General features: G+C 52.1%; 1 protein-coding gene across 2 annotated transcripts in view; it reads right to left on the bottom strand.

Annotated features, from left to right (window-relative positions):
• The window catches only part of KIAA1614 (KIAA1614 ortholog), a 40,226-nt gene extending 25,439 nt beyond the window's left edge, over positions 1-14,787 (bottom strand). The window contains exons 1-5 of one of the 2 annotated variants that reach the window (XM_054507991.2): positions 14,275-14,411; positions 13,777-13,859; positions 11,654-12,597; positions 10,881-10,944; positions 1,244-1,387 (exon numbers count right to left, since the gene is read on the bottom strand). In XM_054507991.2, the coding sequence (XP_054363966.1) occupies positions 1,244-1,387; positions 10,881-10,944; positions 11,654-12,563 (1,118 nt within the window). In that variant the 5' untranslated portion in view covers positions 12,564-12,597; positions 13,777-13,859; positions 14,275-14,411. Of the gene's footprint in view, positions 1-1,243; positions 1,388-10,880; positions 10,945-11,653; positions 12,598-13,776; positions 13,860-14,274 lie in introns of both variants that reach the window. The other variant, XM_045877243.3, reaches the window with a different exon arrangement.
• Between the last annotated feature and the right edge of the window lie 11,588 nt (positions 14,788-26,375).

Here is a 26,375-nt window from a genome sequence, read left to right as displayed (position 1 = left end):
GGATTTCCTGAGCCCCTCTCCTAGGGGTCGCAATGACCCTGAACCAGCTGAGGGCCTCAGCCCTCTGCGAATGCTGGAGTCACCTCAGTGGCGCCCTGACAGTTCTCAGCCTTCAGTGAGCGGGCTCAGTGTTCCCATCCAAGAGCATACGGTCCAGTTCCACTGAGAATCCTCACTCCCTCCAGTGTCACATGGCGATGGAAACCAGCAGAGCCAGCGTACCCATCCTGGTGACCAAAGCAGAGGCTTTCTCAACAGCACAGATGTCCCGCTTTGGGGCAGGCCCACTGTGGCATGGGCTGGCAGCTCCGAGTCAGGCCCACCCAGGAGCGCCAGCTCTGCTGTGTGAGACTGAGGCACAGAAGCTTCCCTAAAGGCATATAGCCAGTAAGTGGCAGAGCCCGAATTCAAACCCGGTGGTCTGGTTCTGGAGTCTTAACCAGTCTAACTGCTCTGCTGCCTCAGTAAACCTGCCTGCTTCTGGCTCTTGGCAATCCCTTGTCTCCACAGCCTTGTCCCTGTCACATCTCACCAGGACCACAGTTCAGCCCCCTCACTGCCCAGGCCCCCAGATCCAACGCTACCTGGCGGCCAGAACAGCTTTACTGAGATGTGTGTGTGATCATGCTATGTACCCGCTTAAAATCCTTCAGTGCCTCCTAGCTATTCCTGGAGACATCCAAATTGTTCAGTAGGCCTGGAAGCCTCCCTGACGGGCCTCCACTGAGCTCTCTGGCCTTCGAGCCACTCCCTCCCTCCCACACGAGTGCAGTGTTTCTGCTCAGGGTTTCTGCTCTGGGATGCTCCCCCCGGCCTCCAGCATGTGCCCAGTGAAGATCTACACCTCCTTCAAGCCCCGACTTAGCAGCCATGGCCTCTAGAGCCTCTGCTGTCCTTTCCAGGTGGAGGTTCAGGTTTCCTGCCCTGCATGCCTGTCTCACCTCTCCTACACCACAGTCGACAGAATTGTATTGATCTGTGTGCCTGTCTTTCTCCCTGGAGACCGTGACATCTGTCCCTCCAGGGAGCTTGGATTATGTGTCGTTCATCTTTGACAACTCAATGTTTGACACTCGACACTCAGTCAAGGTGTGTTGAGCAACTAAATGAGTTAAATCAAGTGCCTGGCGTGGGAATCACACACATAGACAGAGGGAGGAGTGAGCAGTGGCAGTTTGGCTAGATCCTACCTCTTCTCCCTGCCACAGCCCTCCTAGGCCAGCCTGGCCAGGGCCCCACTCACCGGCTGCCCTGGGCGACGGCAGGCACGATCTCATGGCTGGCACGGAGGGGCCGGGTCCTGGCCTTCATGCGGGCACGCTGCAGCAGATGCTTGGCTTCCTCAGGCCTGGGGCTCAGCACAGACTCTGGCTTGGGACCAAAGGTCCTGCAGGGTGGCCCACAGGCCAGAGCAGGCGGGGGGAGGGATTAGAAGAAAATAACATGGATTAGAAGGGCTTTAACAGCATTGAGCTTGGCTGTGCCGGAAAAGGCCCTGCATGTGCAGCCTTCCTTGTCCAGCTCCCACACAGAGGGCTCCAGCCTGGGGCCGGGGACCTGGGGCCTGGAGTCTGAGCAATGGCCCTGAGCATCTCTGGACACGTCCAGGGAGCTGGCTCACCTTGGACATCCGCTCAGGGACTGGAGGCAGAGATCCCAGGAGGATCTAAGAAGGGCAGGAGAATCTCTAGATTATTCTATTGTTCCTTCCCTGGGCAGGCAATGGGAGTTATCCGGGAGGACGGGGGAAGGGCCTGGCGTTGTTGGACTGGGCCTGTGCCCAGCCAGATGGTCTTTACACACATCACCTCCCTCTCTCCTTCTGCCTCTCTTTGCACCCACACGTACCCATGCAAGCCCCCACCGCAGACACGAGGAGTCAGGCCTCAGCCCGTCACATTCTGCTCCTTGGGGGGAATGACATTTCTATAAATCCTGGTGCTTGCTTGCCTCAGTCCCAATCCAAACCCATCAGGCACCGGCTCAGGGCTCAGAGAAATTAAGCTGGACCCACACCAAGTCAGCCAATGGCTCGATTTTCGTAAAAATAAGGGTCCTCTACCAGCCCTCCCCACCTACCAGATGTGCGGCCTCCCGGGCCGGTCCAGAGCCACAGTCCAGAGCCGAGGCCCTTTTTCAAAGCTGTCTGGCAGACGGTGACATACAGCCTGCGCCAGGGTACAGAATAACAGCAGCCTCCAACCCCCCACTGACAAGCCATTTCTCTCCACCGAGCTCCCTCTCCCCAGCCAGGCTGACCCAGGGCAGGTGTGTTCTCTGCCTGACGGATGAGGGCATTCCGCAGCAGACAGGAACATTTGGCGCACTGCTCAAGGTCGAACAGCAGTGGAGAGCAAAGCAGACGATCGCCAGCCCCACTGCCTCCGGTCTCCTTCCCATACCCTCTGTCTCCTCCTTCCTCCTGTCCCTGGATCCCAGGGCAGGCTGAGAGTGTTTGTGGCTGAAGTCACACTCTTTGACGTGACTTCAGCATCCCCCCCCGGCTGCCCCTGTCCTCACTGTCATATACGCTGGGCTGTCCTCACCAGGGAGGATCCACCAAAAGAGAACCCAGGCAGGTAGAGGCTCAGCCAGGCTTAGATCTCAGGCGGTAGCCCCCCAAATCCCTTGTCTTGCCCGCCGCATGGGTGACCCCAAGAAAGGGGCCTGACTGGGGGAAGGTACCAAACAGTTTCCTGGATGACAGATGACAGATGTGAGTGGGAAATGGCATAATTCTGAGACCTCCTTGGGACAACCTTGGACAAGCTCAGGCAGTCTGTGGTTCTTTCTTTTTCTCTTTTCTTTCCTATTCTCTTCCCTTCTTGTTTGCTTTCGTCTTTCTTTCTTTGTTGCTCATGCTTTGCACCTAACCTTGCTTTAGAGCTCAAGGGAAAAAAAAAGAACTGCTAGAATAAAGGCACCATCTGTGCATATGAACCCTGGCAAGGCCCAGGCACAGTTTTGGAACCAGGAAGGTTTACTGCAGTGACGTGAAAGTGACTCTCCAGGCCTGTGGCCCTGTGAAGCCTCCGTTGGCAGGAGAGGCCTCACTTTGCACAGCTTCCCAATCAGGCAGCTTCTCCGACCCTCTGCTAAGAGCAGCTGTGCCCCCTGGGGCTCCTGCTCCCACAGCACAGATAATGAGGTTACCAGCCTGAGAGACGTCCTGCAGCCGCCGGCCGCCGGCCCCCACACTCGGAGCCTTCCGGTGACAGTGTGGTTCCCCAGCTGTCGGAGGGCATTTGTCACAAGACCTGGTGGGCAGGCAGGAGCGCCCCCAGGCAGCTGGCCAGATGCTGCCAGGACTGGCCTTGCCCCCCAGGTTTTTAAGCCATTTTCCAGCTTTGCTGTTTCCTTTCTGCTCCTTCTACTTGGAGCTATTAATTCTTTTTTTTTTTTCCTTTTTTTTTGTTTTCATCAGCTGCCCTGCTTTGGTTCCTGGCAGACAAAGCTGCTTTCTCCACTGATTACAAAAGTAAGGCTTTTTAGGCTCCTGAAGGTGTCCGTGCAGTAGCAAGCTGAGCCGGGAGGGGCGTGGCAGCCACCTTCACAGATGGCAGTCAAGGTCAGCAGGGCAGGCAGTCCTGGCCCTGACCAGCCCCGTGCAGGGGAAAGGGCTCTTCCTCCCGGGAGGCGGGGGGCAAGCGGCTGCAGTGCTGGGGGATGTCGAGCCTCTCCCAGCCTAACTGCCCACCCCAGAACCATCGCTGAATCGTGCTGGTCTGTTGGCGGGGTGCCGGCCCTGCCAGCCTGACAGGTTCAGACTTCCATCCGAGCGAGGCTTTCCTGTCTCGCCTGGCCCTGGCCTCTGCCCAGGGCACACAGCCCTAGAGCCAACTCCTTCCCATCACGGACTACACCCCACCATCTCAGCTCCCACATTTGTGGAAATTTCCTGGAAGGGCTGGGGCCGTCGGCGCATGGCGAGGCTGAGGCAATTCCATCTCAGAACAGACACCATCGCTACTCTCTCGAAAACCTGCATGTCTGGGCCTCATTAGCTCAGCGGGTAGGGCACGGAGATAACATGGCTGAGCGCTCTTCCTCCCTGGGCCTGAGTCTCCCATCTGTGAACAGTGGGAGTTGGATAGGCGCGTAGACTCGCACTGCTACCCTGTGAGTCCAGGTTTTGGCCAGGTAGTCTGGTGGACCACAGGGTTGGGTGGGGGATTTTGAGGTCCTCTCCCCGGGGAGTTCACATCACAGAGGTTTAGTCACCAAGGAGCAGCAATACCTACAAGGAACTAATTGTTGGGGGCACCTGGGTGGCTCAGGTGGTGAAGCGTCTGCCTTCGGCTCAGGTCATGATCTCAGGGTCCTGGGATTGAGCACCACAATGGGCTCCCTGCTCAGCGGGGAGCCTGCTTCTCTCTCTCCCTCTGCCCTCCCCACTGCTCATTCTCTCTCTCTCTCTCAAATAAATAAATAAATAAATAAATTTTTTTAAAGGAACTAATTGCTGGGGACAACCTGAGCACCACAGGGGTATTCTAGCCCTTCTCTCTGCCTCTCCAACCACCAGTGTCCCAAGCTGATTTCAAGGACAAAGGTAGCATGTGCCCCCATCTGGCCTGTCCCTCTAAGCCAGTTTCCTGGTGGAGAGACAGGCTTAGCTCGACCTCAGCTCCCCTCATGGCCAGACAGGTCGAGATCTCGAGTCAGGAGAGCCACCACTCATTTCCTAGCCAAGGAGGGAGGTCAGCAGGACAGAGTGGCCTCTTTCTGCAGCCTTCATAATCCTGGATTAAAATAATAAGCTCCTGCAAGTCTGGGTCTCACCCTTTCATCCCAGGAACACGAATCAGGGAAATAATTTAGAATATAAAGAGATCTGACATATCCCAGATTCCAGGATGCAGTGGGTAGAGGGGAATGTATGGCATACAGAACATACATAAACCTTCTTGCCCCGCACTTGTTCCATCTTTCTAGATGAGCAAGGGTTGCGCTCTCCTGCTGTTACACTGTGTGCAGTTTCCCTGAGGGAGGGGAAGAGAAAGGCAGGCCTGAAACTGAGTCCTGACTGCGTGTGGCCTGAGGGCGGGATGCTATCCTGGGGACATTATCACAGGACACGGACAGGCTGGGGCCAGAGTGTGGGTTCCAAGCGTGGTTCTGGGGCAGCCTAACCAGGTCCTAATTCGGGGCTGCCCCTTACAAGTGGGTCTCCCTGGTAGGTTACTTTGGGGTTAAGCCTCAGTTTCCTCATCTGCTAGCTAAGGGCTCACTCGATAAGTGAGATTGAGCTCCTTTTAAAGGAGCTGATCGCAGAGCTGGGTACTGGGTGAGATTCGATCAGTGTTAGCATTCACTGTTACGACTGCAGTTATTAAGGGTGCTATTTTTTTTAGGTAACTCTCCCCCTCATGAACAAAGGATGGAATCCCTAACGTCGAACTGAAATCCCTGCCGAAGAGATCACCTTGCCATCATCTGCAAGGGGAAGGTACGTTTGGAAGGGAAACCGTTTTGAAGCTCCAGAAGGCTCGGGGGTTTTGCTCTAGACAGCTCTTGACAGGGCTTCGCAGAGAAGGCAGTATCCGACGAACGGGGAGCCAGAGGAGACTGGTGGCTGACGAAAGCTGCTGCCCTGAGAATAAACAGGTAACTTCTCAACAGAGAAGGAAGAGGGGGCGTCCTCAAGAATGGTTGCCGCAGGGGGTGCCTGTCTCATTTAACACCTTGAAAAGGATCTGGTGCAGGCGAGCGGCGTCAAGACGCCAGCTTCCTGGGGACAGTACAGCAGCTGGCTCTGTTCTTGCCTTCTTGAAGGCTAACAAGCTCCTTGGCGGCGGCCCCTCTGGGCAGCACTGCCTGGCCTCAGTGTGCGCAGGCAGGTGCCCGAGACACCCCCAACTGGAGGGAGAGTGGCCGGCTCAACTCCAGAGGCCAGAAAGGAGGGCTTCCTCTTCTTCTTTTTTTTTTTTTTTTTTTTTAAGATTTTATTTATTTATTTGGCAGAGAGAGACACAGCGAGAGAGGGAACACAGCAGGGGGAGTGGGAGAGAGAGAGAAGCAGGCTTCCCGCTGAGCAGGGAGCCCGATGTGGGGCTAGATCCCAGGACCCTGGCATCATGACCTGAGCCGAAGGCAGATGCTTAACGACTGAGCCACCCAGGTGCCCCGGGCTTCCTCTTCTTGAATGTCAGCCCGACCCCCCACGGGTGGTCGAGGGGAAAGTAGCTTTCTACAGCCTCTGTATTCGCAGAGGCTGGGGCCACCGGGGGATTTCCATGTGTGGCGTGTACGGGAGTGTGGAAATGGCGTGGCGTGAAAGCTCCAGGGGGCACGAGCTGTGCGTCAAGGCTTCCAGCGTTAGCGTCCTTCCTTCTCCACCCAGGACTTAGAAGCCTATAACCGGGAGCACGGTATGGGAACATGGGCGAGCGGTTTACTTGAAGATGGTGAAAGTCTCTCCACTTCTTACTGCCCTACTTAAAATCTCAATTCCAAAGCTCTCCACAAATGGAGAGCCAGCCTTCCCATCTTGTACCCTGTAGTATCCACACATGCCGCTTCAGCCTTCTCGAAAGCATTCCCGCGGGTCCCACCCACCCGGGGGTGTCCTCTCCTGCGTCCATCCCGCTTCTATCGAGCCCACCTACACTCCTGCCTGTGAGCCTCTGCCAAACGTTTCCTGAGGGCCTGTTCCCTGCAGCTACTTGGCAGGCACGGGGCCCCAGAGAGAAGACCGGCGTAGTTTTTGTCCCCAAGGAGCGCGAGGAGGAGACCCAGCAACAACTTTGGCTAAAGCTGGTACAGACAAAGACGGCAGTGAGCGCACAAACGGGCAATTCCCTCTGAAATCAGACACAGTGGTTGGTTCACAGGATGCTCTCCAGAAATGCGAGTTAATATGTTAATTTTTAACAAGCCGGAGATTTTCTCGCAGCTGTGGGCCTGAACCCTTGAGCCACAGGCCAGGCCTCGGAAATTCTTGGGGGCTCCCTCCCTGCCTCCCTTTACAGTCTATGAACTGCTTTGGGGCAGGGAGTTTTGACCTGTAGCAATCCCAGCAGGGGCCGGAAAACTGCGACCCACCAGGGTGTGAGCGGCTGTGGGCTGGCACTCTGCCTTCTCTTCTCATGAAGAGGTGCGTGTACGGGACTGAGCTTCCCTCCAGCCTCAGCTTCCGAAATGGGCACGATTCTGCCACAGGGATGCGGGGCGGGGGGGGGGGGGGGGCGGTCAACAACCTAGGGAATCCTCCGAGTTTCCTTCATCAGCAGAGCACAAATAAAACACAACCCCAGAGACCCTCTTCTCTCCATTTTGCGCACAGCGGAGCAATCATTAAAGCCCTGCAGACACACTGATCCGGAGCACTGCTCCCACACGGACGTCCTGATTCGAGCCGGCCTCAAGGGGGCGCGCTGGCACCTGCCGCCGCCCGGAGCTGGGTGCTTTCAGCTCCCGACTCCCGTTCGGTGCAGGGCGTGGGGTGAGGACTGCCTTGACTGCCGCTGCACCTCTGGCTTCACATATGTTTTGCACAAGCTGGGTTAACTTGGGGTCCTAGGGCGACCTGTAATTCTGATCTGCTCTCGCAGAGCCTCAAGAGAGGGAAGAGGCCGAGCTGGTCCTGGCCATTTCATGGAGTTGGGGTGGGATGCCCACGGGCTGCTAAGAATGGAAGAGGGCAGAGCCAGCCCTGAGCAGAGCGCCCGCTGCACTCTCCTTCCCGCTCCTGTCTCTGACGGGACCAGTTCCCAGTCCGCCTGTGAACAGGTGGCCGACAGCACTGGCCCCATCTGCCCTCTCTGAAGTGCTTACCTCCCACCCCTCCTGTCCCCAAACCAGAGCCTATGCCCCAAATCATCTCAACGGTGGCTTGGGAGAGAAACAAGATTAGCCCTTGGAGACTGTCACCTCCCCTTCTTTGTCCATCCTCGAGAACACCTCGCCGGCACTGGGGGAGGCAGAAGACCCCAGATCCCTAACTCGAGGAGCAGCCTGGGGGACACAGAGAGGACAGCTGTGGAAGTGTGGTGTAAGGGTTAGAGCACAGACCCCGGTGCCTGCAAATCCTGGCTCCCACACTTACTAGCTGTATGACCCTGGGCAGGTCACTTAACCTCTCCCCAGAGGGGTCTCTTTGTCAGGGAAACAGAACAAGCCCTACAGTTAGTTATTAGGATAAAGTGAGAAGGTGGGCAGAGACTTCGCACAGGCCCTGGCACACAACAGGGGCTGGAAAAGGGCAGGGCTGGCATGGTCTTCCGGAGGGAAGGACTGGCCACCGGCATGTTCCAGCTCTCTAGGACTCAACCCTCCCTTGCCCCCCAGTAGAGGGGACCACCCCGGGGTCAGGGGACGGAGGTCTCCTCTGCATTCGGCCCTTAGCATCTAGGGTCCCAGGGCACCTCCGGTGTTCCTGTAGCATCTCAGGTGTCCCACCTGCAAGGCCGACTCTCCTGCTGACTACCCCCCAACAGGCTGGCCTGCGCCTCCCCCCCACACCCCGTCACACAGTGACGACTGTCTCGGGCTCTGCAGTGACCATCATTTCATGAGCTTCTTGTCCGATCACCATGCAAAGCTGTAACAACTGCAGACAAGGATTAATGTGGTCAAACGGATATTTGATGGCAATCCTGAAAGGCACTGATGCTGGACCTGAGTGTGAGGCAGGACCTTCTCTTCGTCACACTCTCAGAGAAGATCAGAGGACTCACTGCCAGAGCATGTCCTGACCCCATGAAGGACAGCCACCAAGATGCCCGGCCACCGCGTCAGAACACGCCACTGCCCAGGGCCCTAGGCCCCTCCGTACAGACACTAAATCCCCAGGATGCTGGTCCCATTGGCACTCCTGGATTACAGAACTGAGAGAAGCAGGCCTTATTTCAGAGGTCCCTTGGGAAGTTCAGCTAGAAGGAAATGGCATCAATAAATCCATCCCCCTCAGGGGACAGATGGAGCCTGCAGTGTCTTAGGGACTACTTTAATTTCTGCCCAGGAGACTCAAGAATAGAACCAAATGAGGTGCTCTGCCCAAGGTGGACTCAAGACATGGCCGATGTTTCTCTCAGCCTTGAACTAGGGTATGTTCCCTGGCCCTTCAGCCTGGGTGTCTGTTCGGGAGGGGCCTGACTGTAGATTGCAGGTCAATGGGGCACTCCGGAGGACAAAGTTTTCCCCATGCCAACTCTATGCCCAGATATCTGCTGGCCACAGTCCTAAAGCTCACTAAGACAACTTCTTCCTCAACACACACACACACACACACACACACACACGCTTGCCCATCACATATATATGCACACACCTACACATCCTACACCTGCACACATATACCCCACTTGAACCCTAAAATGCTGCAGGTGCCCTGGCAGTTTAAACAATAGTCCAGAAATCCCCATCCCGAGGATTCTACACAAACACCATCTCCTCACAGGGCTTGGGGGTGGGGGGAGTCCCTTCCTCCACCACAGTTGAGGTTCTCCTCCTCTAAACTGGATATTTTTATTACTTATTATCGAATAAGCCAGTCAGGAGCTTTGGTTTCTCCTTTCAACAGTGAGCTCTGGACAAAGCCCCGAGGGGCAACATGCTGGGGCGGAGCCTCTCTCTGGCCCGGGACAGGGGTGGGGTGGGGTGTGAGAGGTGGGGGGCAGGAGCAGCTGCAGGAAGAGGAGGCACCATGTCACAGGACACGTGGTACGTCTGCCCCAGCTGCCTCCTCCATGGGCTCCCCAGGCAAGGAGGAGGGGACGGGGAGGACGAAAGCATGTCACTGAGGACCAGTCCTTTCTGCAGTCACACTCCTCCATATGGTGGCCGGGCTATGTAGGGACCTGGCAGAGGGGAGCCCACTATGATTCCAAGTCATAAATAATGAGGGACGAAGGAGCCAGAAAGCCCCCACTCCACCAGGCCCTTGGCAAAGGCCAGTAGCCAAGCAGAAGCTGGATCGCCTGAATCGGGGCAGCCCTCGATTTGTGAAAGCAGGACCAGGGGGGCCTCATCCACGTTTTCTGGAAGGCAGGTCAACTGAAGTGGAATTTCTGCAGGGAATGGCCTAGGAATGAAGAAGCAACAACTCTGACCTCTGCCCCCCACAGGCGCCAGGAGACCCTCACCAAGTGACGTCACTGCACAGCTGGATACACAGAGCCCGGTGCACCCGGGGCCAGGAGCTCATTGAAGACGGAGGCCAACATCTGAGCAGGCACTTGGGGTGGCCCTCAGCCCCACGGAGCGCACATCCTGCCAGGACCCTGCCCACTCCAGAGAGTGGCCCCACGGCCCCGAGCACGCCGTTGCGCCAACCACCCAGAGACACTGGTCTGTGACCGTGCGATGTCGGAGGTGAACTCCTTTGCAGGAGCCAGCAGACCCCCTGGGTGGGGAAGGCACTGTGGGGGAAGCGCTTTGCAATCTGTGGACTTTCCCTAAGGATTTTCACACATTCTCTCCTGTTAGCCTCACCACAGTCCTGGGAAGGAAACCAGACAGACACTCTTTGGGCCACCTTAGAGATCAAGAGACTGAGCCCAGGGCCGGGGAAAGGATGCCCAGGGACGCAGAGCAGGTGTTTGCAGTGCTTTTGGCCCTGTGTCCTGTGCCCAGTGGTTTTCTCCCAGTGGCCAGGCACCTGTGAGCACTGGGGGGGCTGACACCTTCCATGGGGCCTCAGATATGAGGACCCACAGTGGCCCGCTGTCCACTGGTCTGCTGGTGCAGTGGCAGGGCGGAGGGTGGGGGGTGGATGCACGGGGTGGGGAGGGGGTCCTGCCTGCCTCTTGCTTTCTTGAGGACTCCCACTCTCCTGGTGCCGGGCAAACGAGGGGTGGGGTGGGGTGTGAGAGGTGGGGGGCAGGAGCAGCTGCAGGAAGAGGAGGGCAGGAGAGGATGTGTGCACCGTGGGCTCTCACCTGTTCTGGTCCGAGTCCTGCAGGGAGATGCCTGAGTCCCAGTCCACGTCCCCTGCTGGTCGCTCTAGGACACAGAACAGAAGCGGAGCTCAGGGCAGAGTCAGAAACCGGGCTCTCAGCTGCGACTTAACGAACACCGGGAAGAAAGGAAGAAAGTTGTCTCCAGGAACGGCTTGTTCCCGAGACACACTCAACCCCGCTCTGTGTCTCAGCCCAAGAAGTGGAGGCACAGCGTGTCATGGTTACAGCTGGGGAGCGCGACTGCGGGCCAAGGGGACCGCATGGGTCCTCTCTGGTGTGGGGTGAGGAGTGGACTTTCGGAGCGGGGGGAAGCACGGAAAGAAGGCTCCCTCAGGCCCGAACACTTACACGTCCCAGCGGAGCTGCCCGACAGGACCCTGCCCCCTGCGGGTGGTTCCGCCAGGAGGCACTGAGCTCCCCCGGGGGGCTGGGGGCAGGTCACCGGAGGAAGGTGCCGAGAGCCACTCCAGAGAGGGCTGTAAGCCACAGGGGAGAAACCACCCCAAGCTCTGACGGTAGCCTCCAGTTGGTCTGGGGGACCATGGGGGTCTTCAGCAGACAGGCTAGCTGTGAGGTGGTAAAGAATCTGTCAAAGCCCAGAATAAGAGGACATCTTGAGGAATTAGATGGCCGGCAGTTGTGCCCTTCTCCCTTTCCTGCCACACCCCGCCACGGGTACCCTCTTGCCCCTCGTCTCCTCCTGGACTCCCTCCTTTGGCCCCCACCACCCAGACCTACAGAGTGAGCCTCACCTGGTAGTCCTCTGTCCCAGGGTGGAGTCCAGGCTGGGATTCCTACCCTGGGGGGTTCTTGGCCCCCAACATTTAGCATCTCCTGCAGCAGAAGGCGGTTCCTCTCCACCCGATCAGACAAGGATAAGGCACTGCCCCCAGTGCCCAGAGCCCCCAGCTCTGCAGCTCGCCAGAGCCCCCCTAGCAAGGCTGGCCTGGGAACAAAGTCCTCCTCGCAGGTCAGAGACAAGCTGTCCAGGTCTCTCCCTGTAACTAGGTCATCCTGAAGGGCGTATGACCTTCCTTTCCTCAGGTTGGGCATGTGGGCGATTTTGTTACAAGGACCAGGGCCCCCAGGCCGGCCTGGAGTGACTCTGTGAACAGGGTTCTCTTGCAAAGAGCCAGGCCCTGGCAGCAGACTCCTCTCATTGTCGGGCAAGGCCTGTACTGCTTCTGGAGGCCGCGGGCTCCTCCCGTTCCAGCACTCCAGCCCAGGAGAAGGCGGCCTGGGAGGTCTGGGACCCCCGTTCCGGGCAGGTTCCTCCTTGCTGATATCGCTGTCCAGCTGCCCATCAGGCAAATTCTGAGCAGGGATCACCCCGGCAGCATCCGGCAAGGAAGACCCCTCCGGCAGAGGCCCAGCTCCGCCCACCTTGACTCGCCTGCATTTGGGTTTCTTGGATGGCCGCTCGTGAGAAGTGAGGCCAGGGCTCACCACCTGTTTGCCTGCCGTCATTTTTTCCTTCAAGGCCCTCACTTTGGACTCCAGCACAGAGGGACCTGGGAGTTGTAGCCCCCATGCCCTGGGGTTTTGGGGGGCCATCAGGCTGGGTGTTCTGTCTTCCAGAGAGCAGGAACAGGGTCTTGGGAGGTGTCCACTATCCAGCTGTGGCTCAGAGCCACTTCTCTCCACAGCCAAGGTCATCTCCATGGCGCTGGTTGTTCTGCTCCCTAGTTGGGTCCCTCTGGAGGAGAAAACAGACAGAGCTCCTGAGACCCAGCATGTGGCTAGTAGCTCCAACAACCTCCTGGGTCCCCAGAGTGCCTTGGTATTGAAGCCTGTGCAGATGAGAACGACCTGGGGACAGAACTTTGAAAAGTATAAATCACTGGATGGCACAAATAAGTTATTGAGTTTTTTCTTCCAAGTCTGAGCAGTGTTCTAGTTTTTCTAGCCCCATTTTACAGATGGGGCACAATGAAGCTTCAAACAACAGCCTAATGTGGACCAGAGTGACAACAGGGGCCAGATTTCCCAGGCCCTGGCCTCTGTCTTTGCTGACAGGAGGACTCAGGGGAGGATGTCAACATCTGTTAAGAGCTAACAAGCTCCTCCTTTTTTAAGGGGAGCCAAAGGGGATGAGGGACTTCGGGAAGATACCACACAGGGTATCTTCAACACAACCAGGGTTGAAGGTACCTTCCTGTGTACAGACCAAAGGTCAGCAGCATGGGGCTGGGCGCAAAGGGTGGCCATGACGAGTCACCGGCTCCTATCCACGTCTGCTCGGTGGCAGGCGGGCCTGCAAGAGCTTTCAAACACACTCTCTCTAGTGATCCTCACACACTCTGCCAGGAGGGGATTATATTCCTCATTTTCACAGATGGAGGAACTGAGGCACACAGAGATCTGGTCACACAGGGGCTGAAAGAAGGCTGGATTTGGAATGCAAATCTCCTTCCAAGGTCGGTGGCTCTTTCAAAGCACTCAGTGATCAGGTGATCACTTACCCCCCACTCCCCTTATTCTGTAGGTGAGAATATCCAGTCTGGAGAGGTTAAGTGACTTGCCAGAATCACACAGCTCCTTGGTGGCGGAGCTGATGTCAATGTCTCCACAGAGAATGAAAGTCAGCGTGGGATTTTATTCACCAAGTGGTTCAGTGCACCAGTATTTACCCCACTCTCTGAGAAAAAGCTCCCTGAACACCATACATTTAGATATGTCTCACTAGAAGTAAACTGCATGTATAAAAATGCATATTTACGTAAATTACAAATTAGGAGTTAATTTTTCACTTCATCTATGAACTAAAGTTCACCACAGGATTCTCCGAAATGGCAAGTCCCTCTATTGTCGTTTATTACAATTCGATTTATACATGTTTCAGGAATGTACATAGTTCATAAAGCAAAATACATACATAGTGCAAATGTCACATCAGCCTTAAGCATGTGAAGTATGAGGAGTATCTTGAGGGCGAGATCATTTCCTCCACCAGCTGATCTGGAATTTACCAACTTTCTTTTTGCAGCCCAGCCACCGAATCCTCTCTTCTAAAGTTCAGCTCAGAAAGCAGGGGATTCGGGGCAAGGCCAGCCAGACGAAAAGAACTTTCCGACGGGTAGGCTCTGGAACCGCATTCCCGGGGCACCCGGGCCTGGAGCCCTTCGAGCACGCGAGCCTTGCGCGGGGCTCCCCGGGCACGGGCAGCCTTCCGGGGAGCCGCCCGCCTGTCGGGCCGGGCCGAGCCCGGGGTCGGCTCTGACTCCCGCAGGCCGAAGCGGGAAGGACGCGCAGGGCGGCCTCCCCGCGCCCCGGTCCGCTCCGAGGCCGCGCGCGGCCGGCACCCCCCCCACCCTATCCCCTCCGCTCCCCCCGCCGCCCCCGCCGGCCCGGCGCCTCGCTCCCGCGTACTCACTGGGGGCCGCCTCCCGCGGGCCGGGCCGCCGCCGCCTCCGGCAGCCCCTCCATCCCGCGGAGCGGCGCGGCCCTCCTCCGGCCCTCTGCCCTCCGTTCCGCCGCGCGGTGGGGTGCGGGCCGCCGCCTGCCTGCGGGTCCGCGGGGGCAAGCGGGCGCGGCCCGGGCGGGGAGGCAGCGGCATGGGCTGCTCGTTCCCGGCTCTGCCGGCCCCAGGCCGGGAGCCGAGAGAGGGAGCGCCGAGGGCAGAAAGGCGGGGCGGCGGAAGGGGCTGGAGGAGCGGGCCCGTGCCCCCGCCGCGGCCCCCGCCGCCCTCCGCTCGCCTCCTGCTCCCGGCGCGGCCGGCCGCGGGCTCCCACGCCCCGGGCAAGGGAGGACGAGCGGGGCCGGGGCCCGGGCGCGGGGACCGAGGGGGCTCGGGGCGCTCGGAGGACGCCGCGGGACCGACCCCTTCGCGCGGGCCCTGGCGAGGCTTCGGGGCGCGCGCGGCGTGGGACCCGGCTCCACGCGAGCCAAGGCGAGGAAGACCCCGCGTTCCTCCCCGGCTCGGCGGGAATGCGTGTAACTGCACACCCGCGGCTTGGGGGGAGGCTCGGCCCTCCGGGTGGAAGCTAAGAAATGACCTTTGTTGAGACAACTTTTCCAGAGAACTCGGGCCGCCCTCTCCGAGGGGCCCTCGCCTCAGAGGTCAAGGTCATTCGTTTCTGCTTTCCGGAGGCGCAAGGGTACCCGGAGTGCAGGCGGGTTCCCTCATCCTGCCCTGCCAGCGGGAGAGCCTGGTACCTGCATTGCCAGCGCCTGGGATAGGGACCGGTTCTCAGAGCCCTGGGGCCTCCTGAAGAGACCTTGTCACTTTTTCCACACCTGGGAGGAAGTAGCAGCAAAGGTTTTTCCCTGCAGCCTGTGGCCCAAACCAACGGAGCTTTCTTTCTCTTTCCACCCAGAGGGAGATAAAGGAATCTCACCTCTTTGCAAACAGTTGTCAACAAAGGATGGGAAGCAATAAGAGAGTTAGGACCCAGGAGATTCCAGAAATCTCTGCAAAGGGAAAAGTGCTCATTCATTGTTCCTTCAGCCCGACAAGCTTCTCACTCAAGTAGGGGCTGCTCTCCTATTTGTACTTGCTGTACTACTGTCACCGTCTAGATGACAGGCACAGCAACAGGACCACCCAGTGTGCTTGCTAAGTGCCTGCGCAGGGGTGGAGGCGAGGGATGGTTTCGGGGGGAGGCCTGGCTCTTGAGTGAGGAGGACTTACCCTGTAAGTGGGGGCATCTGGGCAAGGCTCAAGCCCCCCCAGGCCTGAGGGCAGCTGTCTGGGGAGCTGTGCTGGACTGGCCTTGGGCTAATTTAGGAACCTGAGAGATTATCTAGGGCACACCCTGTGTGTTACAGAACAGGCCCAAGGTCACACAGCTCTCCCGTCTCCGAAGTCTGGGGTCAGTGCTCTGGCAAGTGAATCCCTACCTCCTTCCATATTCCCAGAGCAAGCTGTTCCTCCAACAGGGCACTTACTGCCGTTTCTTAGTACGGATCCCTTCATAATACAATACTGTACCATATACGGGGATTTATGGAGGTACCGTGCACCTGGCATTGGGCTAAGCACTTTACATTCCTTATCTCATATGGCAACCCTAAAAGATGGGTACTGTTTATTGTCTCCTTTCTACAGATTAGGAAACTGAGTTAGGTGATCTTCCCAAGATTACGGAGCTCGTAAGTGGTATGCTTTCTAGAGTTCAAGACCCTCACCTCCACCACACCGCACGGGGGGAGGGGGCAGCACTCTGCATGCGCATGTTCGGCATGGAAAGAGTTAGTCTAAAAAATCAAAACACTGTCAAGTGCTGTGAGACAAAAAATACGCTGCAGCAGTGGTCTGGCCCTTCCGGTCTGGATACTTTCTGCCTTCCTTACTCTGGCAATCCAAGGTAAAGTTCTGGAAACCTGGTAAGACCCCTTCCTCTCGTCCACGTGCAATGTCAAACCCAACAACATTACTCTTACCATTACTGGGAAACCTCTACGAGCTAAAAGACTCCATATAGGATCCTTTAGATCTTTACAACAATCCCACCGAGTGAGTGTAGTGTATCTCCACTTTAGGGATAAGGAAATCGGGGTATAGAGAGCTGAGGGACTTGCCTGAGGCCACACGGCTAGTCTAGTCAGAACCCGAATCCAGTCCTGCGGGGTTCCAAGATCTTCTGCCTTGCTTTCTCCTTTCAGAGGCATCTCAGAACCCAGACTCTTGGAGGTAACTTCATGACTCCTGTTCCCCACCCCCAGAAGTTAATGATCTGTAAGGCAAGTTTCTGAAAGTTCCAGCAAAAGCTTAATGTTTAAAGGAAACCTGCCCCCCCCACCTTTTGAGATGCAAATAATCACCTTCCGTTTACTCATTAAGTTTGTTACTTTACACTTAATATACGGGGATGGGTGTCACATCTCTACAGAGGCTTGAAAAGCCATCTACAAATACCAACAAGCATATCCTCAGAAGCTATTAATTTATCACAACATTCACGCATCGGAAGGCATTTCTCATTCATCTGGATTCTGTTTGGTTCAGCAAATATCCATGGAGTTTCTACTAGGCACCAGACACTGGAAAGACAAAATGTAACACCCCAGGCCCTGTCCTTGAGGAATTTCTGGTCAAGTTGGGCCGGGGAGGGAAACAGAAACTTTCTATATACGTGCCCCCCAGTCAGGCTAGCACAGGGTGGTGGTATTGTCAGCTCACAGGAACAGCTGAGGTGTGTGACTGAGGTGTGTGTTGGGTGGGAGGGGTATTGCGGAGCGCCGGGTCATGGAGAAAGAGCAGGAGCTAGCCAGACAGAGGGGGAGGGGTGGGAGAACCATTTCTGTCAGACAGATTAGCATAAACACAGGCATCCAGGTGTGAAACTGCCTGGTTCCATTGTTACTATGAGTAAAAGTCACACTGGAAAAGCAAGAGCCGGGCTGAAGCTGCAAGGCAGGGGTGGTGTGGTCCGCGGGAGAGCATCTGGTGTCCGGGTGAGGAGCTTGGACACTGTCCTATGAAGTGGGAGTCCTTGGAAGGTGGGCTACCTTGAGCATGGCACCTTATGTCCTGTGTATCAGAATCCTTCATTGCCGTGTTTTGGAGAGAAATCTAGGAGGAACACAAATACATGGGATGTAGCAATCACATAGCCTTCTTCCTCCATTTGAACAGCGAGGGAGACCCAGCATCCCAAGGAGCCTCCCTCCACTTAGCCTGGATGAAAACACCACCTCTCACTCCTCCTCCCCACCTTCCCTCAACAGGCTCTGAACACGCAGCTTTTAACAAGGAGCCATGTTGGATGTGGAAATCGGGTTTCACTTAGGATAAAGGGATGGGTGAGAGATGGTCCTTCAAGGTCACACCATTAGAGGTGGGTGGAGTGGGACTGGGGTGGGAGGGACACCTCTGCCATCGCTCCACTGTATTGCCTGAGGAGCTGGTCACCCCTGTCTTGGATGTGGGCTCATGGTCTGAGGAGCACACAGAGCCAACTGGTCCTGTCAGTGGCTCTTGGGGATGCTGTTCATGGCTCCAGGGTCTTCCCTCAGGCTCTTCCCTTTTCTTTCCAGCAGAGGCCCAAGAGAGCACTGGGACCTGTCTCCCCCCGGCTTAGAACTCTTCCGCCACTTGCCAAGGGCTGGTGTGACCTGGGCCTGTGTGGACACGCCCGGGCCACTGGTGAGAGGCTGATTCCAAGGTCTGCTCGTGGAGATCCTGACTCTGTAGGCTGAGTAAGGCCCAGGAGTCTGCCTCCTAATGGGCTTCCCAAGGGCTTTTCAGGCCCAGTCAGCCTGGAGAAGCACATGTCCTGTGTTCAGACTCAAACCCTTCGTAAGGCCTGGGTGCCTCCAGCTTCAGCTCACGGCCCCACAGCCTATCCCGCACGCCAGCCACATGGACCCGCTTCCAGCTCCCCTGACCGGCCTTGCCCAGGCTCTCCTTCAGCCTGAGACACCCTGCTTCCCTCCACATACGTGCCAATTTGGCTGTCTCCTACTAGACCTTCCGCACAGCTCAAACGGCCCCTCCTCAGGGCAGTCTTCCCAGTACCTTCCACGGGCCTCCTACCCTGGGTTAAAGCCCCAGGGGCCCGCTGCTGCCGGACCGTTTATCACGCTGCCATGTCACTGAGCATTCCTGATCTGGATCTGTGTCCCCGGCCCCCACCACGTGCCTGCCACATAAAAGGTAGTGACTAAATGCCAGGCAGCTAAAAGAAAAAGAGAAAAAATCCCTACCATGTAGGGCTGCCTGACAGCACTGCTTGCTAAAAGGATCAAGGTCATTTTCAAAGGATTTGGTTCATTCGCTCGACATGGCCAGTCCTGCCTCAGGGTCTGTGAGAAAGTCGGTCCCTGGCAGGGCCAGGACCAGCACCCAGGTTTCTCACTGCCCCCGCCCTTCCTCCCGCTTCCCCCAGTGCTCACTGATCACAGACAGGGGTAGGGGCTTTAGGCTTCAATTCTGAGTGAGCCTGGAAATCAGGAGATAACAGAGCTATCAGAAGAAGAAATGGATGGGGGAGGAGAGAGGAGGAGATAATGAGAGAGAAGCACAAACAGGGTGGGAGAGGATCCCAGAAATACATACACTGAGGCAACACGACAACTGGGCACCTCCAGAGAGCAACCACCTTGTTACACGTCTCTGCACACTCCAGCAGCCGCGTGTGCGTGTGCGCGCGCGGACACACACACACACATACAAGAACACATACATGCTCTCCTATGCCCCACCTGCCTGAATTGCCCTAGTCCCAAGGAGAACAGAAGCATGGTTCTTACCTGGCCGGGGTTAGCCTGAACCACTTCCCCAGGCTGCTGGGCAGGGCGTCCCCCAGGCTGCGGGGCAGGGCGTCCCCCAGGATGGGACAGGGACCTTCCCTGGAGAAAAGGACTTCAGACTTCACTACCTTTGATGCCCCACATCTGCCCTCACTCTGCTAGGCATCTGTTCCCATGTCCAAGCCCAAACCACAGCTTTCCATTTCATAATCCTAAGCACAGGGAAATGACTGTGATTAGGAAAATATTTTAATACTCTCCCTCCTAATCTACCAGGCCTGCTCTGAGGGTGGTGGCATCAATATGAGGGCAGGACACCTGGCTTTAACCTGCCTGTCGGCAATCACTGTCATCTTGGTCGAATCACTTTTCTCATCTACAAAATGAAAGCAGATTCAGGGAGAACGATACTGGAGCATGACTGAGACCTGAAGTCATGTTTGTGACAGTTTTTCATCTTGAGAAAAGACAGAAAAGTGCTCAAAAATATATCAGTCATTTGCGTAAGACATATGAAAGACTATGAAGAAATAGGAGTATAATCCAGAAAAGTAATAGCTCATTTAGAAATAACCTTTATACCAAAGACATTTACAAGAAAATTAATGGCAACGTTGTTCACAATACAAAATAACTGGAAACAATCCAAATGTTTATCAATAGTAGAAGGGATAATTTTGGTATATTTGTAAAATGGAACACTAGAGATCAACGAAAGATGAACAAATGGTAACTACACAGAACAACGTGGCTGATTCTTACAGGCTGCTGAGCAAACAGAGCAAGAAAAAAGAAACAGATGAAACTAAACAGTACATTCTTTAGAGACACATACCATGCGTATGGGGTCAAACTAATGGAAAGCAAGAGAATTATTAGCACAGATAATTATATTGTGGTCTCCTCAGTGTGGGAAGAGAATGGCAGATGACAACTGGGAGAAGGTTTCCAGAGGCAGAGATAATGCTTTATTGAATCGGGCGGCACATATATGGATGTTTACTTTATTAGTCTTTACAATGTACATTATATGTATACACATAACATATCATATGTAGAATGTGTGTAGTATATAGTATATATATAATGTACATAAACATATTTCATAATTTTTAAAAATATGGAAACTATATGAAAAAACCCCACTTTATATGTGAAAGAAGACCTGGGTGAATGGAGAAATACTTACTCAGTGCTCACAACACTTATTGTATATTATGAAGATGAAAATTTTCATTGAATTTAAAGATTTAAATGTGATTTCAGTCAAGATTCCATATATAGGAAAGAATATTTTAAAGAGATTTTATGAAAGAAAGGAAAGAAAAAAAAAGAAAAAGGAGAGGAGGCTTATTCTACAAAATACAAAATTGTATTATAAGTTTATAATAATTAAAATAGAGAGGAACTGATGCCAAAACAAATAATCAGAGCAAGGCAACATAATGAATATAGTATATATATATAGTATGTTTATAGTATATGTACATAGTATACATAGTATATTTATGCACATAGTATAAAAACAGATCCTACATTTTCTTCATCTCATAAAGGGAATTTACAAAATATATATATATATAACTAATATGATAGTAGTGGCGTATGGAACACTTTTCCTGAGTTTGGGAACAAGGAAAGGCTATCCAGTACCACCACTTCTATTCAGTGTTGTAATGGAAGCCCTATCTAGTGCAATACAGCTAGAAAAAGAAAAAAAAAGCATAAATAATGAAACAAATAAAATTATTTGCTGATTACATGATTATAGAAAAATCCAAAAGAAACTACAAGCTCTTAAAAAAGAAGTAAATTTAGCAAGACTTCTGGTTACAAAATCAATATATAAAAATCTATCGCATTTCTATATACTTAGCAACAAACAAGTCGAAAGTGAGATTTATAAAAATTACCATGAATAAAAGCATCAATAAACATCAAGTGCCTAGGAATAAAATCTGACAAAGATCATTAGCAAGACTTTTGCACTGAAAACTACAAAACAGTTGGTTAAGTGTCCGACTCTTGATTTCCCCTCAGGTCATGATCTCAGGGTCGTGAGATCGAGGCCCATGTCAGGCTCCCCACTCAGTGGGGAGTCTGCTGGTCTCTCTCTCCCTCTGCCCCTCCCCTTGCTCACACACTCTCTGTTCTCTAAAATAAATAAATAAATAAATCTTTAAAAAGGAAAGAAAACTACAAAACATTACTGAGAGAAATTTAAGACATGTGAATAAGTGGAGGAATATACCATGTTCATAGATCAGAAAACTTGCTATCGTTAAGATGTCAATTCCTCCAGAATTGATCTATGTATTTGTTTTAGTTCAAAAGGGCTGTGGTAATGAAGTACCACAAACTGGGTGGCTTACACAACAAAAATGTGTTATTTCACAGTTCTGGAGGCCAGAAGTCCAAAATCAAGGTCTCAGCAGGGCCATGCTCCATCTGAAGGCTCTAGGGAAGGATGTGTTTCAGGCCTCTCTTCCAGCTTCTGGTAGTTGGCTTGTGACAATACAACTTCAGTCTTCACGTGGTGGGTGTCTGTGTCCAAATTTTTTTTTTTTTTTTTTTTTAAGATTTTTATTTATTTTTTAGAGAGCGAGCAAGAGAGAAACAGCACGAGAGGGGAGAGGGTCAGAGGGAGAAGCAGGCTCCCCGCTGAGCCGGGAGCCCGATGTGGGACTCGATCCCAGGACCCTGGGATCATGACCTGAGCCGAAGGCAGACGCTTAACCATCTGAGCCACCCAGGCGCCCTGTGTCCAAATTTAAATTTAAATTTCCTCCTCTTACAAGGACATCAGTCATATTGGATTAGGGACTCACCCTACTCTAGTATGACCTCATCTTAAAATCCCATTTCCAAACAAGGTCACATTCTGAGGTATTGAGGGTTAGGACTAAGGAGTTTGGGGGGACTAGCTCAACCCATAACAGTATTCAATGCATTCTGATCTATATTACAACAGGTTTTCTTTCTGGTAGCAATTGACAAGCTGATTCTAAAGTTTATATGGACATGTAAAGGATATAGTTAAGACAATTTTCAAAAAGAACAGTGCTGGAGAACTTATGCTAGTGAATATCAAAACTTACAATAAAATGACTCTAATTCAGACAATGTGGCATTGGTAAAAGTATAGACAAATAGAATAGACTAGAGTGTCCAGAAACAGACTCAGACATGTACAATCTCTTGACTTATAACCAAAGCTCCATGCAGTGCAGAGCAAGAGAGGATAATCTTTTCAATAATCAGTGCTAGGTCAATTGTATATCCATATTGGAAAGGAAATAAATCTTGATTCCTTGACCCCTACCTCATACCATTCACAAAAACTAATGTGAGATTGATTATAGAACAAAATACAAAAGCCAAAGCAATCAAGCTTCTAGGAGAAAACAGGGAGAATATCTTTATGATGTTGAGCTAGGAAAATCTTTCCTAAAGAGGCACAAAAATACTAACTTTAAAAGACAGACGTGATAAATTGGACTTCATTAGAATTAAGAATCTCTGTTTATCAGAAAACATCTTTAAGATAGTGAAAAGGCTCGGAGAAGATGTTTGCAGTATCTATATACTGCCAATATATACCTGAACTTCTTAAAATCAAGAAAAGACAGAAACTAAGTTTAAAAATGGACAAAAGACTTGAATGGGCATTTCCCAAGAAGGATATCCAAATGATCTACAAACATGTGAATAGGTGCTCAAAACTGTTAGTCATTAGACAAGTACAAATTTAAGTCACAATATGATACCACTACATTAAAGAACAGAGGAAACATGAGCAAAGCACATAAACAGTTTACAGTAGAAGAGGAACAGTAGAAGAGGAACAGTAGAAGAGAAACAAATAGCTAATAACCATAAAAGGGTATGTTCAAAATCATTAGAAAACAGAGAAATGAAAATTAAAACAATCCTAAAGTCACCGTTTTAACCCTTTAAAATAGAAAAAAATGTTTCAATGGTAATACCAGACTTGGGGGAGAATACGAGTAGATGAGCTTTCGCATACATTGCTTGTGGGGGATGTAACATTTTTTAAGGCAATTCATCGTGGTGAAACAGAAGTCTGAAGTATGCTATAGCTCTGGACAAAGCAAAGTCTTTCTTAGGATCTATGAGAAGGAAATAAAAAATGACGATTTGAGTAAAAGGAAGCTCATTCAGCATTATTTATAGTAGCAAAATATTGGAACAACCCAAATGTCCAACTAGAATAGAAGTTATGCTATCTCTATAAGGTAGAGCATTATGTAGCCCTTAGAAGTAAACTCTATTTTGAAATGTGAAATAGGAATATGCTCATGCAACAGTGTTAGACAAAAAAGCAGAATATGAAACAGAATATTACAGTTTGATTTTAAGTATATAAAACATGCATGTGAAATCAGTAAATAGCTACATTTATACTTACATATCTATATATAAAATAAGACAGAAAATACGTCAAAATATTCATCTCTGCATTTTGGGGTCTGGGTAAATTCTTTCTTTATACTTTTTGATATTTTCAGGCTTTTTACAATGTTCCATTTTCATAAGCAGAAAAGAAGTCATTATAATAAATCGTGAAATGAATTTAGAGAAATAACTTTTCTTTTTAAGAGTATCAATATTCCCTCTGCCATTTAACTTTAGGGGACAACTTCGCACCATCTTCTTTCTGCAGCCCTCAAATAAAGGAAGTGGTTCTTCAAAATGGATCTCATTTAATGAAATCCACGCCAATAATATGGTTATTTTTATTTTTACTTACGATTGTTTTTAAGTTTACCAGCTCAGTAAGCATCCTCCCTGATTTGTGGTGTTGTCCCTTGCAGGGAACAGGATTAAAGTCTCCTGGGCATCAGGGAGATAGGACTGGGTAAACAGTACTCCACAGTGGAGCAGAGATAAGCAGTCAGTGAAATATACCTCAGCCCTCTGGGTCAGATCCTATTCCTAGGCGGGGTAGGGGTTAGATACTACAGTCAATCATTATTTTATTCGATAACTCTCTTTCTTTCTTATTGTCCATCTCTCCTTCGAAAACGTAAGCTTTATGAGGGCAGACTCTGTCCCAACTTATCATTGTGTCTTTAGCCCCTAGAAAACACTGTGCAATATGGTGGGCACACAGTGCGTTTCAAAGTGGTCACATAAGAAAAGAATGTAAAAATCTCGCTAATAACTTTTCATATAGATTACATGTTGCAGTGATAGTATTTTGGATGTATTAAGTTAAATAAAGTATATTATATCTAATGCTATATGTAAAGACATGTAATTTATGCATTTTTAGAGTATGGTTATTATATGTATTTTGAAATTACATACAGGGCTTGTGTTTATGGCTTGCATTGGATTTCTACTGGACAGACCTGCCCTAGAACATTGCCTGGCACATGGTAGGCACTCAGTTAATATTTGTTGACTAGATTAACAATAATTAGTCTTATATTATTGTTGTAGCTAACGTTTCTTTTTCTTTTTTTAAAGATTCTATTTTGAGAGAGAGCGAGAGCACAGAGCACAAGTGGGGAGGGGGGTAAGAGAGGCAGAGACAGAGGAAGAAGTAGGCTCCCTGCTAAGCAAGGAGCCCAATGTGGGACTCGATGTGAACTCGATCCCAGGACCCTGAGATCATGACCTGAGCGGAAGGTAGACGCTTAACCGACTGAGCCACCCGGGTGCCCCAGAGCTAACATTTCTTGAATGCCAATATGCGAAAACTATGCTAAGTGCTCCATATGCTTCATTTTACAGAATATTCTCAACAACGCTCATCAGTAAGAACTCATACTTCTAGGTGGAGCAATGAGGAGTAGAAGGGTCAAGTAACCTGCAGGATAGTAGGTGGTGGAGTCAGGACTCAGACCCAACATGAGTAAGTGGAGGAGACCAAGCTGAACCACTGTCTGCCTCCAAAGACCGCACCCTTTAGCCACTCTTCTCTACTGAGTTCCTGAATCTCCACGAAGTCTCCAGCAATTCCAAGAGCCTTGCACATGCAGTCATTCAGTTAAAAACTATGTTAATTCTGTGGAGGTTTATTCAAGAAAAATGTTCAAAGGAAGCAACGTTGCTCATTCTAGCTCCGAATGAGTCTTCCCTTTATGTAAAAACAGCTATAATCTTTGCAAGTGCATAGTGATTGTGCCCTGCCCCCAAGTGCCAGGGCCCAGGGTTGCAGGATTTAAGAGACTGTGACTCCGCCCCTTTTAGAGCGGTCTCTTCCTTCAGCTTCCATGACCTCGCTCTTTCCTGGTTACCCTCACTCATTTCCAATTGCTCCTTCTTGACTCTTCTTCCTGCCCCTGGTCTGTCCCCTGGAGCTCTTCCCCCCACTCTTACATTGTGTGGGCTTCCAGAGGGACATAATCTAAATCCAAGACATCCAAGCTGTCCCCCTCTGCATGCTGAAGACCCCCACTCTCCACGCTCATGAGGTGCCCAGCAGATATGTATCAAGTTCCTACTATGTGCTACATAACTGGGTGGAGGACACCCCCACCTGTTCAGATACTTCACATTTGACCTGGTAGGATCCAAATGGATCATCTTCCCCTTCTCTGAATCTTCTCCCAGAGAATGGCATCATCAATCACCCAAGCCAGCAACCTGAGAAATTTTCTCTCCTTCACCTTCCAAGACAAGAATGCTGCCCCTTTCCCTTCTCTTAGAGGAATCTCCTCTCCCATCTCCCCTGCCTCTATCTCAGTCTGGAGTAGTGGGATCTCCACTGCAGAACTGAACCCACCTCCAGCCTGGTCTCCCTGCTCCAATCCTGTCTCTCCCTACACCCACCTGGTGATTTTTCTAAAACCTTGTGAGCATAGTCCTCGTGAGCAGTGAAATGTGGTCCCCAACTGGCTCACAGTGCTGAGAGCTCCTCAACCCACCTTCTCCAACTTTGTCTCATAGCCTCCCAATTCCTGTACGCACCCCACACTCCATTCACATCGCCCTGGAGTTCACGTTCCATGAACACGTCTGCATACTCCCTACCTGGAGGGTCCTTCCTGCCCCACCTGGAAGGTCCTTCCTTCTCTACCTGGGAGACCCTCATGATCAACCCCCAGCCAGAGTAATACCCCTTCCTTGTGTCCTAACACCATTCATTACGGGGCCTTTTGGGTGAGTTCATTTCTTTGTCACCTCTGTGAGTCCTTAAACTCTAAGCAGAGGTTAAGTCCTGAGCTTTGGAATCAGCCCACTTTGCATTTGTCAGTCTAATTCACAAGACAAACCTAGGAATTGATATTATCCTTCCCATTTTATAGAGGA

Source organism: Mirounga angustirostris, unplaced genomic scaffold, assembly GCF_029215605.1.
Source record: "Mirounga angustirostris isolate CCGP_5_RB_7025 unplaced genomic scaffold, mMirAng1.0.hap1 SCAF_6, whole genome shotgun sequence".
In the NCBI taxonomy this organism is placed as follows: Eukaryota; Metazoa; Chordata; class Mammalia; order Carnivora; family Phocidae; genus Mirounga; species Mirounga angustirostris.
Note: the sequence above shows the minus strand (reverse complement) of the source record. Positions and strands in the feature narration are given on the sequence as shown.